The 15,305-nt window shown below is 44.3% G+C and overlaps 1 protein-coding gene across 1 annotated transcript; it reads right to left on the reverse strand.

Moving 5' to 3' along the window:
• Nucleotides 1-110: 110 nt before the first annotated feature.
• Nucleotides 111-13,384, reverse strand: LOC306776735 (leucine-rich repeat-containing protein 24-like; the record flags this gene model as incomplete). Its single annotated transcript, XM_079267544.1, has 7 exons — nt 13,178-13,384; nt 11,529-11,615; nt 8,259-8,450; nt 7,941-8,109; nt 7,150-7,412; nt 4,276-4,851; nt 111-521 (listed from the first exon to the last, which is right to left on the reverse strand). The coding sequence occupies exons 1-7, from the start codon at nt 13,343-13,345 to the stop codon at nt 111-113; spliced, it is 1,866 nt and encodes a 621-aa protein (XP_079123670.1). The 5' UTR covers nt 13,346-13,384.
• Nucleotides 13,385-15,305: the final 1,921 nt, after the last annotated feature.

Genomic DNA, 15,305 nt, shown 5'->3' on the forward strand with positions numbered 1-15,305 from the left:
CACAGGGATGGGTACTGATGGCAGTTACTGGTAGATTCCAGCAGTGAGCTTTGCTGTAAACCGCTGTTTCACACAGAGAGCCTCTGTAAGGAGTGGATTATCTCCCCCCTTCAGCAGTGGATCTCATAGGCTATCTGGGAGTCCATGAACAGGCCTGTATGATTAAGAAACATCCCTTCTGCCTCTGACGTGATTACAGGCTTGGCTTCCCCTCCCTCCCCCGCCATCCTCCTCATGGTCCGTATGTCGCCATCCTGCTGCTGTTGCAGCTTTTTGTTGGGGGCCAGGGTGGGACTCGTGGTCTGGCAAGGCCCAGAGGAGAGAGTGTGGCTGGAGGTGTCAGATGGAACAGGGCAGCCCAGGTTAGTGGTGGAAACAGCTGTGGGTGGAGCTGGAGGCAGCACAGGCTTGGCCCTGTTCAAGACGTACATCTCATGGCCGCGCTCATCACGATACTCCTCCAGCTGGGCAAAGGTGGTGGGGCCATCAGAGTAGTCGTTCACGTACAGGATGCTCTCCTCCTGCAGGTTACAATGTACCTTCATCACTTTTGAGTTACAGCAATAATGGAAAACAATGGCACACATGTTCAGTCTAGTCAGTGCAGCAAGATGGAAGCCTCTTCATGGAGTGTTTCTGTTTATTCCTCATAAACTAGCCCCCTCCTCAGGGTCTGGGAGCAGTTTTTTTAAGGGAAAAAGCCCACAATGGGTTAACCCCAGACCTATAGGAGGGGGCTGATCAAATCAAAGTTTGATCAATCAGTCAAAATAGAAAAATACAAACCCTCTTTAAAAAAATAATATGTCATACCAATAAATACAGAATGAAACAATAACCCAGTTGATCCTGCTGGACTGCCCAATTCTGGAATTCCCCGATGATGCCCTGATGCTGCTTCACTGCCAGTAGGCGGTACCCCTGACTAGGGCCCAAGCACTGACCAGTGGTCGGCCAGAAGTGGCCCTCATGAAACTGAAAGAATTACGAGGGCCCAAGCCCCGACCAGAGGCCCTATTGAAACTGTAGGAATGATCCTAACAACGCCAGCAGAGACCTTATTATATTTCTAAGGATTATTCAGGCCAACGAAGGCCCTTTCGAAACAAGGGAAAGAATTATTTGGGCCTGAGTACTGACCCGGGGTCGACAAGGCCTTATCAAATTTGATAGAATTATATTCTTCCTCCAAATGAATCACAATTTGGCTAAAGTTGCTCAGATGTGGTGAAAAATGACATATGTTATGACTATTGGGTGTAGCACAATGGCTCAATTGCGTCCCCTACAACATTTTAATGAAGCAACATTTATGTTTCACCTACATGTTTGGTAGGCAGATTTAACATGTGGAGACGTGCAGAAAAGTGTCTTGGAGGTCTACAATCAACCCAACAGGAAGTCAGCCATATTTAATTCAATGTGCTATTTTAGGGCAATTTCCAGGAAGTGTACTTTGACGAACTCCTGGAGATTTCCCCAGATTGACTTTAAATTTGGTTATTACAATCTTAAGACAGATTTGCAATGCTCAATTGTGAAGCTTTTCAGTTTTCATGGAACTATGTTTCCGTGGTGGCAAAAAAAGCGCATTTTGCCATTAAAAAGGAAGTATTTACGTTTTTAGAGGAGCCGTAAGACCTTGATGCCGCTTTATCCTGAAGATAGTGAGTTTGCAATGAACAGCGTAGAAGAAGCCCCGCCCTTTAACCTTCATGCACGTTGATGAAATTTGGTAGGTAGCATGTGGAGACGTTCGAAAAAGCCTAAAAAGACAAAAAACATTTGTTGCGTCTTTTGGGAGCATTGGTGTGGCTGATCCCCGCCCCCTAAACGTAGTACTAACCCTGGTTTACTTACTCGTCTGCAAGTCCGCAGGGTGGACGTTTGAATTCAGCCACACACTATTAATGTTGTAGTTTGTACTGGCTGCCATTCGATGTTGCTTAAGTGCCCATATTACTTCTTCTTCGTCTTCTTAACAGCAGTTTCTTGTCAGATAATAATTAATACATCAGTTCCAAAGGGAAGGTTTAGAGTTTTAACTTGGAAGGCTATGCAAACCTGTTCACCTGCGTGATGAAATCTGTGTGTCAGAAAACGATTGTTTCTATATAATGTTGGGGTCTGATAAATGGCTTCAACATGTGCTGTGGACAAAGACAATCAGGCCTTCGCTTTTTCAAGCAAAGGTCTCATCCTGACTTGTAGTTTGAGGAGAGCAAAGGGATTTCACACTCAGGTGTGAATTCCCCCCCCCCAAATAACCATGGTAACCGCGGCAATCTCATTGGCCGAGAGCCAAGAGACCCCAGGACCCCTGTGGTTCGACCTCTGTTCTATAAAACTATCTGCTGCCCCCACTTCTAGGCTTTTTCCAACTCTCCCTCCGGGGTTAACAGGAGGCACACACCGCTCTCCTCGCCCGGACCCCCCCCCCCCCCTGTCCAGGCCACAGAGAATCCAGCTTTTTCCCGTCGACCTCCGTCGAACAGGGAGCACACCACGCTCTCTTTGCTCGGACACCCCCGTCCAGGCCACAGAAGAACCAACTTTCCCCGCCAGCGCAACGCTGGCCACGAGGAAGCAACGGCCCTTCAACCCTACTCAAACCCTGACAAGCCGTTTCGCTGGATGAAACAGCCCGCGATAACGAATCTGCTTCAGCGATCAGTTCAGCGCTTTTTGCTCCTTTTTCTTTTGGTGCACACATTCCGGCGAAGGAAAGACGACAACGCCTCCCTCCTTCACCGACGATTCCCGGTAAGACGCACGGACCACGCCGTCAGCCGAAGTTAGATCACCCTCCCTGCCGCGAGGACAGATCACGTCTGCGTTTGCTCCAGAGCGAGCTGCGCCACGACAGACCGAAACAGCGCCAGCTCAACGCCGCGCTGAGAAGCACCCCCCCCCCCTTCCTCTCGAAGAAAAAGGACAACTTTGCTCAAGAACCCTTCAACGTTGCAACGAAGCATCTACAAGTAAGATTCTTGGCATTTGGGCATAGCTTAGCTTAAATTAACTTAAGTTTAAGTCAGGCCATTCATTTATATGTTGATATTCCCGTGTTTTTGTGTGTTTAAGACTGTCGCGTGATATTGAGGTATTACGCAATCATTACGGAGCAGAGAAGCTCCGCTGTATTTGTGTATCAACTATGACTGTTTCTTTGGGATTACTTTCATTCATTGTCTTCCCCTCCGGGTGGAAGTTCTCTTTTCATTAACTCGACTCGGTGAGTGAGCTGAGGTGCGTGGTTTATCACGGCATAAGTTACCGGCAGTTCTAAGACGACAGCGGTATATTTATGCATGATAGAACCAGCAATCAGGCTCCCTACCACATCGCACGCCGAAGCGTGATTCACTTCGAGTTCTCGCTCCTTTTTCTCTTTCCTCCTTTCACGAAACACACATACACATAGCTCCTAGTTCTACCCCTGGGGAACCTCGTTCAAACGAGCGCCTCACATCACGTGCTGCCCAGGCAAACATGAATTACGTACAGCAGCCCCATTCTGCCATTTTGTCCGGGTCCCTCGACTCCGCCATCTTTGTAGTTTTTAGCTGTAGTTCTTAAGGCCCCTCCCCTTTGGTCAGCGTCACTCGACGCCGCCATCTTTGTAGTCTTTAGCGTAGCTGTAAGACTCCTTCCTGTTCACCCACAGACCCACACACACACACATACACATACACACACAGACATACACCCTCATCCACTTTATTCATTCTTTAGTTTAGGCATATAAAATTGTATGATAACGTTTGTTGGTTGCAATATTAATTGATTTGATCATTTATTATTTTGATTCAATAAACTCTGTTATACTTTCAGGAGCAGTCGTCTGTGATTACTTGTGCATATGTATTTGATAAGACTGTATGTAGTAGCCTGTGCTCGAACTTAAACCTTCACGGTCACTGAATGTGTAGTCATACGCAGACTATTGACATTATGAGTGACTACTAATTATGAGACTTAGTTTTATCGTTTGGTTATTGGTCCCTGTTCGCAGGGTGGTGCCCCGTTTATATTAATAATCATTAATAATTGTTACATACATCAATAATTCTATTGATGTCAAGAATTCAGTTTCTTAAATGCTGATAACCCAAACACGCTCCTTTAGATCCCAACAATAAAATGGTGCATTGTTCTAATAACATATCTCCCTCAAGAAGGTCCTCTCACTCATCAGGTTAGACATTTAAAAACATTTTGTTGCTAATTCAAATCATTTACCATTGAATCTATTACAGACAAACATACACACACCTTCTCAGCTCCATCGGTGTCCTTCTCTCTTTGGCGATGTCGGCTGTAGATCATGGCGACCAGCAGCAGAGCGGTCAGAGCCAGCAGGGAGATGCCTACAGCGATAGCAGTTTGAGTGGCAGCTCCCAGAGCGCTGAAGGCCATGCTGCCTAGTGCGTACATGGGCTCCCGGCTAACGTCTGAGCCCATAGCAGCACCGTGGCTCCTCAGCCTGGGCCAGGAGGGCGAGTATGGCGAGGACACCTGGGACCACGAGGCCCAGATGGAGGAAGAAGAGGAGGAAGAGGAAGTGGATGAGTTGATGGCGAGCTGAAAAGTCACCCTGGCCACGCCCCCTGCGTTCCAGGCTTCACATTCATAGAAACCTGCATGAGCCACAGTCACATTACTCAGAAACAGCATGCCGCTGCCAGTGTCGGGGTCAAAGCGCTCGCCTTCAGTCTTCTGCAGACTGACTCTGCCTTCCTCTGAGGGTTCCTCTCCTCCACCCACTCCACCTGCTCCGGCACCCAGCTCCTGAACCAGGCCTCTGGGGGAAAGCACCACTTTACCCTGGGACGCCTTCCTCCAGGTCACCTGGAAAATCAGTCAGTGTTTCATCAACAGTTGTTTTGCTAAGAAGGTTATCATCGCATCAATAATCCGATAATGTGCTCTCAAGCTAAATTGAGCAGAGGGGATGATGTGACACAGCCACTGAGGTTGGATCAGCATCTGTGAGCTCTTGGTGCCTCAACAGGAGTCACACATTTACTGGAACTGACTTCAAATGACAAACGTTTTTTCTTCACTATAGCTTTTTTGTGTTTCCCTTCAAGGAAGTTTCAAGGGTGAGAAACTTCATGTACCGATATTCATCAAGTGAGACCTCTCTCTGGGAAAGATGGCGGCTTACCAAGAAAAGCCGACGCTGAAATCTCTCATGAAAGCTATTCAGGATTCTGATGAGGAATGAACCTTTCACATGACAGAAGACAGCTGACATCCAAACCTCACTGTCACAACTTTAGCCAAGCAGGTTCTGCTGATGTGTATGACTCGAGAGGCACTTGCCCTTCATCTTAAGTTAAGCTAAAGCTGGAACGGGAGATAGCATGATGATGACCTCAAACACTGGGACAGGAGATCTAACGGTTAAAGGTCCCAGAGAGATCTGACGGCCGTGACACAGTCGGACTCATAGGTCCCACTCAATGTAGTGGATGTCGTGGAGGTTGACGCAAAAATGATAAAAATTGAAATTTGACAATAACAACGATGAAAAAAAATCTTAAGTAATAAACTTCTTTCGTCTAGAAACTGATCTCAGGACTCTCGATCTACCACTTACCTGAATAGACTCACACACAACAACTTGGGGTCAATCTTGACACTCAAACCGAGTTATGAACTTTAAGATCATAAATCTTATGGGACACCACCTTTCTATTTCTACCTTCCCGAGGAGAAGGACACATGGACACATCCACGTGTAAATAAACAACTTCTGTAAGAAATTTGAGCAAAAAACGGTATGTTCAGTAGATATAATAAAAGTGTTTAATAATTCATAATTAAGAATTCATAATTAGTCATAATGATAAGGGTTTTGGGAATGCATAATTAAGATAAACAAAGTGTTGTAGGAGTAGGATCTAATAAGACATGAAGCTTCTGCCAAGGTGGCAGAAGTGTAACATTTATACTGAAGGATTATCATAGAAGGAATTAAGCCATAACTGAGGATTTGAATGTGTTAGCTGCTCAGGGAGAGAGAGATGTGGAGATAGGCGTTTACAGAAGTGTGTAGAGAAGTTAGCCAATAGAAATTGAGATAGACGGGAGGGGAGGAGTCGCGAACGAATATGTGGGCGGAGTTAGAAGTGTTTTTTCTGCCTCTTTCTAGCGTGCAGTTTCCTGCGACGGCAGTGTCTCATGGGACCAGAGGTAGTTTTTTTCCAAAGTGGGTTTATATTGTAATATTTCATAGGAGTATGTACTCCAATGTTTAACTGTAATCGTACTTGCATCAGTGGAATTAAATTCCTTATAATTGTAAACCAGTCTTGGTAGATTTCTTATTGCAGCGTGTCGACTGTGCAAAGCAGCCGGACGCGTGCTCTGGCCTCCTCGCTGTGGTGTGAGGTCTTAGCCTCAACACTTCCAGAAACTGAGTTTTGATGCAAAATGATACGTTCCTTAATTGATTTGTTAGCATTGGTTCTAGTCTTTCTACTGTAGTCATACAAAACACACACGTTAGATCTCACTGATTCACTCAGCATAGTGTGTCTTTATACATTCATCTGAAAGCCTGAATCAAACCAAATCTTAAACAGTGAAAACATCTGAGTTTATAAATAATGGTTCACGTTTTCTTCATGATAACCAACTCTGTTTACAATTCTTTGACTTTTCTGCCATTTAAATTGGATGTTGATGTTTGTGGCTGCAGCTCCTCTCTCAACCTGTCTGCTGTTCTCCCTCCCCATCTTTATTCAGGGTGTATGTTAAACTGCTTGGTACCGTTCTGCAGCTGAGATAGCCCAGCTTGCAAATATGGAAGAATTAAATCTGAAATACTATGTAAGTGAACAAGTAATAATTCTGTAAAATAAGGTTCATTTAAAGAAATAAGATAGTTGTTGCATGGGACTGATTTGTTGTCTTAACGAACTAATTGTTCGAATGAGTCAGAAGAAAGTCGGCTCTTCTACTCTGGACTTTGAGGCTGAAGGGTGGGGCCAGACGGGGGGGTGGGGGAAGCAGGCAGTTCTGTCCGCCTGCAGGCTCGAAGGCCCACTGTGAGCCGAGACATCTCCAAATGGATGCTGAAACAAACCAATGTGGAGGAAACTTGTGGATGTTGTACTTGTTCTCTTTAAGGATCCCTACCTGTGGCCGCGGGTAACCAGAGGCATGGCAGGACACCCTGAGGCTCTCTCCCAGGCGCACAGCTAGCCTCCTGGGCTCCAGCTGCACCAGTGGAGGGATACACACCAAGCTGTTCAGGGGGACCTCCACCAGGCTGAGGTGAGAGAGGCGCGGTGGCTCGGTGCAGACCAGTCGACGTTCTGCAGAGCTGAGCAGCCTCTGGCCCTCCTCGTCAATCCAGCTCCTCAGCCAGTGGAGAGCACAGTCACAGCGCCACGGGTTGTCTACAGCAGAGCAGAGCACAGGAGGTTAGGTTGGACCCCGTGATGCTGAGCCAGTTGAGGTCCTAGCACTGGTGGTGGTGGTAGGGAGAGCACATTTCAGAGGACTGAAAGACAATGTTTGTGAGGCGTGAATACGGTGTGTGTGTGTGTGTGTGTGTGTGTGTGAGGTATATAAGCAATGTATATGTACTGACAGGAGGGTCAGGAATGGTTCTGGACTGACCTATGGCAAATGAGGAAACTACATTGTGACATGACTGGATTAAAGGTGTTGGAGTAACCATTCATGCATTGACTGCATCAAGAAGTAAGGAATTATGTGAAATAAACTGATTCAATGAAATTATTGTTGTTTCATTTGATAGCCAGAGTTCAGTGAAAGGGGTCTGCCTGCCTGGTTCTATCAATTTGTAGGAAATGGACATTTTTAGGATAATGCAGGTTGCATTTGAATGAAAAGTAGAAAAAGGAATACGTTTTCCCAAGGATGTTCCCCAAACATCATGTATGTCAGAAAGCCAGTCTCACCTGTGATGCGCAGCACCTGTAGGCTGACAAGAGGTCGCAGGGACGCAGGGCCAATGGTGTGAAGATTGTTCCTACTCAGGTCCAGCAGAGCCAGAGAGGTCAAACCCACTAGAGCCTGGTCTGCTAACATCTCGATGCTGTTCTGCTGCAAATGGAGCTCCTGCAGGCGCTGCAGAGACATGGTAAACGCTACATTTCATCTATGGAGCCTCATCTAGGAATGAAGAACACTGCAGTGTTGAGCTGCCCCATATTGAGTTTATAGTTCAAACACGTGAAGTATCATGAACATCATACATGTGCTCTAACATGCCTCACCTGTAGACCACGGAAGGTGTAGTCCAGCAGGCGTGTGATGTCGTTTCCTGCCAAGTAAAGGATGCGGAGATGTTCGAGTCCCTGAAACATGTCAGCTGTCACCAGGTGGACCCGGTTCCCGTTCAGAGCCAGCTCCAGCAACTGACCCTGGTTCTGGAAAGAGCCGGGCTCCACTGCTGAGATGGTGTTGTTCTGGAGGAAGGGGAACACAAGAGGGTGACCAAACAAAGATCTTTGTGGCTCAGGAACTGCAGCTTCCACCTCTGATACAATTTGCACATATTTAAATCAAAACTGCTTCGGAGAGAAACTCTGTTTGCGTGTGTCCATCTAAACATCACATAGAATGCAATGTTTGGATTGTGATGTTTCGAGTTTGTTTTCAACTTAAAGGTGAACTCCAGACATTTCCAGGGAAGAACTACTGCATGTGTGAAGAAGATGTGTTTGGCCTTCAGTGTCTCCAGAGGGAGCTGTGTGAAGTCGAACAGATGTTCTCCAGTGACTCGCTCACTTGTGATGTGTAGTACGTTAACCTGTGGTTACTGTCGGACCTGTAAACAGTCAAGTTGACACACAGCATGTATCCATAACAATATCACATTGTGTCAGTAAGTAAACTATGGAGCAGCTCAAGCTGCCAAACAGCTATTGCCTGGAAGAAAATCTGGCAAAAAACGGACAAAAAACTGCCGTTGATGAATGAACAAGTTTAAGTTGAACTATCGGCATTTCTGAAAGAAACAGAACAAATTAAGTGTGCAACTTTCTAGACAATGATATTAGAGTAAATAATACCATGGACTCTGGTGACAGTGTAGATGATTTGGACATACAGAGAGAAAAGCTTTCCTTCATAGTGGTACGAGGCACTTTGATTTGACTTAATGCTAAGCCAAGGCTGGCAATATCAACTTCAAAGATGCTGAAATGCCTCCATCATGGAGCGAGGCAGTGACGTCGGTTGAATGGTGAATGGATGGTACTTGTATCGTAGTTGTAATCGGAGCTTCTGTTGGATATGGTTTTAATATGTGAGACCACACATTAAAACCATATCCAACAGAATCATCTTGAGGCCTTTCTAGTCAACCTGGATGCTGAGAAGGCCTTTGATTCAATGAGATTCTTATATAAAGCCCTGGAAAGATTTGGTGCGCAAAACATCATTAAGGGCATTAAACCATCAGCCCTGATAGGGTATCTCTGAGACACCATCGTAAGAGAGCATGGATCGAGACAAGGGTGTCTAAACTCACCGTTGCTTCATGCACTTTATAAAGAGCCTGTTCCACAGTGGAGTGGACAGACGGAGGCAGAGGGATGCGTATAGAAGTGGAAGACCACAAGGTGCCGCTGTACCGCGAGGATATCACAGATATAAGAAGTGGACTAAAGCTTAGTTTATACTGGCCGTAGTGAAGTTGGCGCGAGAAAATGACGTAACTACGGCCGTTGCGTGGTGCGCACAGTGAGTGATCGCGCCGCTTGGTCGTGCACCTCTGAATCTTTGCAAGTTGGCGCACGCGAGGAGTACGAACAACATCATTATCGTGTTATGATTAGACCAATACTCATGTTTATCGAGTATAGCTCGAGTATAGCTTGAACACACTAGATATGTGTCAATGCATCGTCCATAAAAGTTTTCTGTTTAACTCTGTGCAGTCACTCTGTGTATAGTCAGCAGACTATATACATAAATATATGTATGTCAGTGGTGGGCCGTCAGGGCCTGCAAGGCCTTCTCTGATGCCCTAAACAGAATCACAAAGCTTTATCTATTTTATAATTTAATAATTTTTCTTAAATACACTACATATATTATAATTTATAAAAATATTTTCCCATTATCTTATGTTCTCATTGCACAGCTCCTGTCTTCCTCAGTTGCTCTGCTTCCAGTGCAGCTTGTTTTAAGTAGAGCTTTTATCCAATCAGATCTCACCTCTGTGTCTCTAGGTAGAACAGAGGCAGAGGCCTGCAGACTCTCAAGTGCATCCATGTGCACTTTAAGTGAACGGGGACGATGTTGTTGATTGTCATAGTGTTCACCCAATCAGATCTTTAGTTTGACATGTTGGGCGTATTCTTTGACTATCAGAGCCTGCGTGCCGGCCTATAATGACGTCAGCATTACATGCCGCTCAGTGTGTCCATGTGTAGCTTTCCCGCTAGGTGCAGAGTGTGCTGTGATTGGTCAGTGGGCGAGCACGTGACTATCGTGAAACGAAACTTAACAGCCAGCAGAGGCTGATGGGTAGTGAATCACATCACGTGATGCCGCTCAGCCAATCAAATATGGGCATTCTGACCAAGTGAGCTGCACCATGACACAAGGTGCTGAGACGAGGAAAGACACTGCAGAGCAGTACGTTCAACGTTCAAGTTGTGAAAGTAAAATCCTATGATAACCTCTTTGGGTCACGGCTTGTCATTAAGGAATGACTGTGGATCCCACAGCCAGACCAGCTGAGAACATTATATTTTCCTGAATTTAGGCTTTTGCTTTTTCTAAATGCTCGAGCATTATTCAAACTACTCGTACCGAACGGTTTAATACGAAGACGTACATAGTTACAGCCTTAAAAATGAATAATAGCTGTGGCGCCATAATGTGGTTATAAGGTGGTAATTGAGCTGCAGGACAGCAGTGAAGGCCCAGGTATAAAATGCACGGCCCGCCACTGATGTATATATATATTGCACTGTAATGTTTTAAGATTTAACATATCGTATTGAATGCTTTCTTGTAATTATTTTATTTTGTACAGTAGATGGACTGTACTGGAACAATACGTCACAGAAATATGTATGAGAAAATTGAAAAGGTATACAAAGTACTAAGACAGCAGTGAGGGGAGGCAGTCCCTCATATCTGTGGTCTGAATGTTGAAGCGCCTTCATATGTGCGAACATAACATAATGGAAGTTACTGGCTCAGGACTAATCATCTGTGTTCTACAACAGTTGGACCCATCTTCACTGATGGAGGAGTAGTGGTTACACATACTTTGCAGAGTGTTCATTTGGTAGTATAATCGTATACTCAATGGCTGAGCCAATATTTATACATTTTTTTCAAGCATGTTTTCTTTTTATATCTTCTTCTATATGTTTCTTCAGTGCGGGATATATTCAGACCTTTTCCTTGGATAAACTGTTTTCTAAGCATTTTTTCTTTAAAGTGGTATTTCTGTTGAATTGACAGCAAATGTACAAATCCCTGGTTCCAAGTCTGAAGCAGTGCTGTAGGTGTGTGCATGTTACCTGCAGGTACAAGTAGTGCAGGTGCCGGAGCAGAATAAGGTCCTGTCGACGGATCTGACCGATCACGTTGTCTTGGAGGAAGATGGTCTTGACAGAGAGAAGATAAGATGAAGACGGACAAAGAGAGTTGTGGGTAGCACTGGTACATGTTTCAGATGGTGAACTGTATTTCATCATGTTGTTCTTGTGGATTCTGTTATCGGTCTGGATGAGGATAACATCCGTAGTGATCTTCTCTTTCAGTGAAACGGATTCGTGCTCGATACACTCTTCCATTCGCAGGGATTTTGGAGAACCTTTCACCAATTTCCTCGTATTTTAAATTTTCTCAAACAAAGTTTAAGAAACAAGGTGAAAAAACACCGTGCGCTCCAGACCTTTAGGAGGAGTCATGTGACAATAGTCTGTTGTTATCCACACCTACGTTCTTCACAAATGGATTGTACATTTCATTACTTTGAACACTTAATCAACACCACATCATGTTGACATTTTCCTGTTTGACTGCAATGTGAATTATAATACAATAAAAAAATTGTCTTTTGTTGCTATTGTGTCTCTCTGACCACGTCTCTCTCTTTGGAGAACGACATTTGAAATAACTTCTCTGACTCACGTAATTATTCTCAGACTCTTCCTTCTCTTTCCTCGTCTCTCCCCCGTGTGTCTACATCTCACTGGAGTCGGGAAACTTGTCGTAATACCCATGTGTAATTGGCTGAGCAGCATCACGAGATGTGATTTAATGTGCATGTGATTGGTCAGTGTGTTTCCTGCACCGCTGAACGAGTGCCATAAAGGCTGGAAAGGCTGCGCCGGTTAAAAGAGAAGCGCTCCGTCAAATGTATTAATTCTCAATTATCTATCGGTTTTAGGTCCAGGGTCCGGATACGGCATCTGGGTCTGGATCCGGACCTCGGTCCGCCTATTTGTGACCCCTTCCGTAGCTCATCAGTAGAGAGCATGTCTTGAGATGGCGTCCTGACATATGGATGCTTCTTCACTTGCAGGTTTATGGAAGTCTCTGTCCAGAGAAACCACCTGTGTTTTAATGCCTGTGAGCATCACCAGAAGCATGTCTTCTGTCCTCCGGCTCTGTGATGGAGACTTCCTGTGGACTCCTCCCTTTGCACTGATTGATTGTCATTGTAAATGTGTGCCCCGCCCCTGATTGGATCCAACTACACCTCCCAGTGTATTTAAACCCTGTGTTGCCTTGTCTCTGTGCCATTTCGTCTTCGCCCTCTGCGTCCAGCTATTTTCCTGCTGTTATGTTCCTGGTGTTTGTTGTCTCTGCCTGTTTTTCCTCGACCACATTTCTTCCTCATCCCTGCTTGATTTGTTCGCCCGTTCTGACTGCCTACCTGTATACTGAGCCTCTGCTGATAAGTGAAGTTGTTCTTTAGGTCGTGCATTTGAGTCATGTTCTTCCTGTGGTTCCACTTGTGGTAGCAGCAGGACACAAAGCGTTATTATTGAGGCGTTGATGATGCTAATCACAATTCTCCTGAAGGCTCATTCAAGCAGAGGTGGTTTCATAATGTCTCCGCTGGTCGCTTACACAGTTATCTGAAGTTAGAAGTGTTTGCTGAATCTGACATGGCTCACTCCTCTGAGCTCAACATATGAAGTAATGCTTCAGGCCCTACCTGTGTGGATGGAGGAATGTGTTTGGGGACGTCCCTCAGGCTGGTGGACCCACACTCCACAGTGAGGCTGTAGCAGCGACAGCTCACTGGGCAGGAAGGAGAAGCTCGACTCGGAGCGTGCAGCGACAGAAGAAGCACAGAGAGAGGAAGCCCCCAGAGCACAGCCATCACATCAACGGACAGCACTGCACATGAAGAGAGAACAGTGAAGACATAGGTCAGTATCGATGCTCTGCATTAACAACTGAGCTCAGCTTGTTGAATGATTAGGGCCAAACAACAAGCAGAGTGACTCATCTCCAAAGACCAGATGTGATCAAATACTGAACGCAGGTATGGGTGCAGCAGCTTGCTGGTCTACTTTCTGGAGTTACCTCCGAAGGTTTGAGCGGTTAAACACAACTCAGTTGATCAAGAGAGACTTGCTCGGTATCTCAGTACCTTGTAGGTTTGGGGGAACTATCCAGAGTGCTGATCTTTGCTGCTGAACTTAAACACCAACATGTTCTTTGGGTTCTGTGGTGCTGAGAGTTTGAGTACTTTACCTTTGCACACAATAACACTATTTTGTTGTGATTCATTGTCCTATATATGTATATATATATATACATATATATATACATATATACATATATATATATATATATATACATATATACATATATATATATATATATACATTATATATATATATATATATATGTATATATATATACATTATATATATATATATATATATATATGTATATATATATATACATTATATATATATATATATATATATATATATATATATATATATATATATATATATGTCATATTTGTCTGCTAGAGAACCCTCACAAGTTTATTTTTCAATGTAAACTCTTAGTTGCCTTCATATCTTGGTCACAACTTTACATTTTTGATGACACAAATAGTTTAACAAACACAAAGAGAGTGTGTGCCCACACAGGATATGTAGCTACACACTGTTGCTCACAATTCTTTACAAATCACATTTAAGAGATCCTTATTAACAATGTTTCATTATTTGTTGATGTTAATAGTATGAATAATGGACAATATATTGTTACCATATTTGATAAAGAACTCTCATATCAGTGTTGGCCTTAAAGGTTCCGTACCGGTCCCGTTGTTTGCTGCTGCAGCCTGAAGGCCGTCTGAGCCTTCAATCATAGCGCTGATAGCCAGAGTGCATGTCAACAATGAGACCTCATTACATTTCAATTCGTCACAATACTTTTTCAACACGTAGTTTGATTATAGCGACCATCAGATGTCTATTGAGTGAATGGAAACATTCTTCCTGTTGCATTCAGTGTTCACCTTTCTGCACCTTTTCCTGATATGTTCATACTCCACTTCTCTTCACCGTGTGATATTATGTCAAGGTTATTAGCAATATGAAATATCAAATATTTTCAATGGAATTGTTTTGTTCTGCTGCCAAATGTGGACTCATAAGTAATGAGACGAGCAGGAGAGACAGGTGGACGCAGCCCTTTGAAACCACAGATACAGAGAGGTGATGTGAAAATCCATCAAGTGTTGAGAAGTGTGCAAGAGAAGAGAAATGTGATTTCATGCATATGAAGCTTACCGTACCTTGGATATATGAATGCAGGTGTGAGGTTACAGCGCCATTGAGGGCAAATACATGCAGAACATGGCTCTACAAACCCCGATGAATAAAACAGAAATGTGTGGTGGATGATATTCTACAACAATAGTTCATGGCTTTTTATAGGACAGCCAGCCACACGTGTCATTGCCCGCTCGCTACATGCACACAGGCTTTTCAAAATAAACTTGTCTCGGCAGGAAACAACTTAGTCAGATTTAGCAATAGATCGTGAAATACTTTTAGGCAAAAATACCATTCTTATGTTTTGGAAAAGATGGTTGTTTGGGTCAAATAACTACAGAAGTGACGTTACTGAAGTACACGAGGTCTCCTTTCACACAGGAACAGACAGGTCTCCAGGTGACCCTCCGCCGTCCTGTGACGTGTAGTGTGTTATCCAAAACTTTCATATGTAGAATACAAAGCCAGCCTCAGATATGAGCAAACATTAGCATGGAAAATAAAGAGAATGAATTCTTATTTGACATTTATTATTGGTTT

Source organism: Melanostigma gelatinosum (genome assembly GCF_949748355.1).
Source record: "Melanostigma gelatinosum genome assembly, chromosome: 4".
Lineage (NCBI taxonomy): Eukaryota > Metazoa > Chordata > Actinopteri > Perciformes > Zoarcidae > Melanostigma > Melanostigma gelatinosum.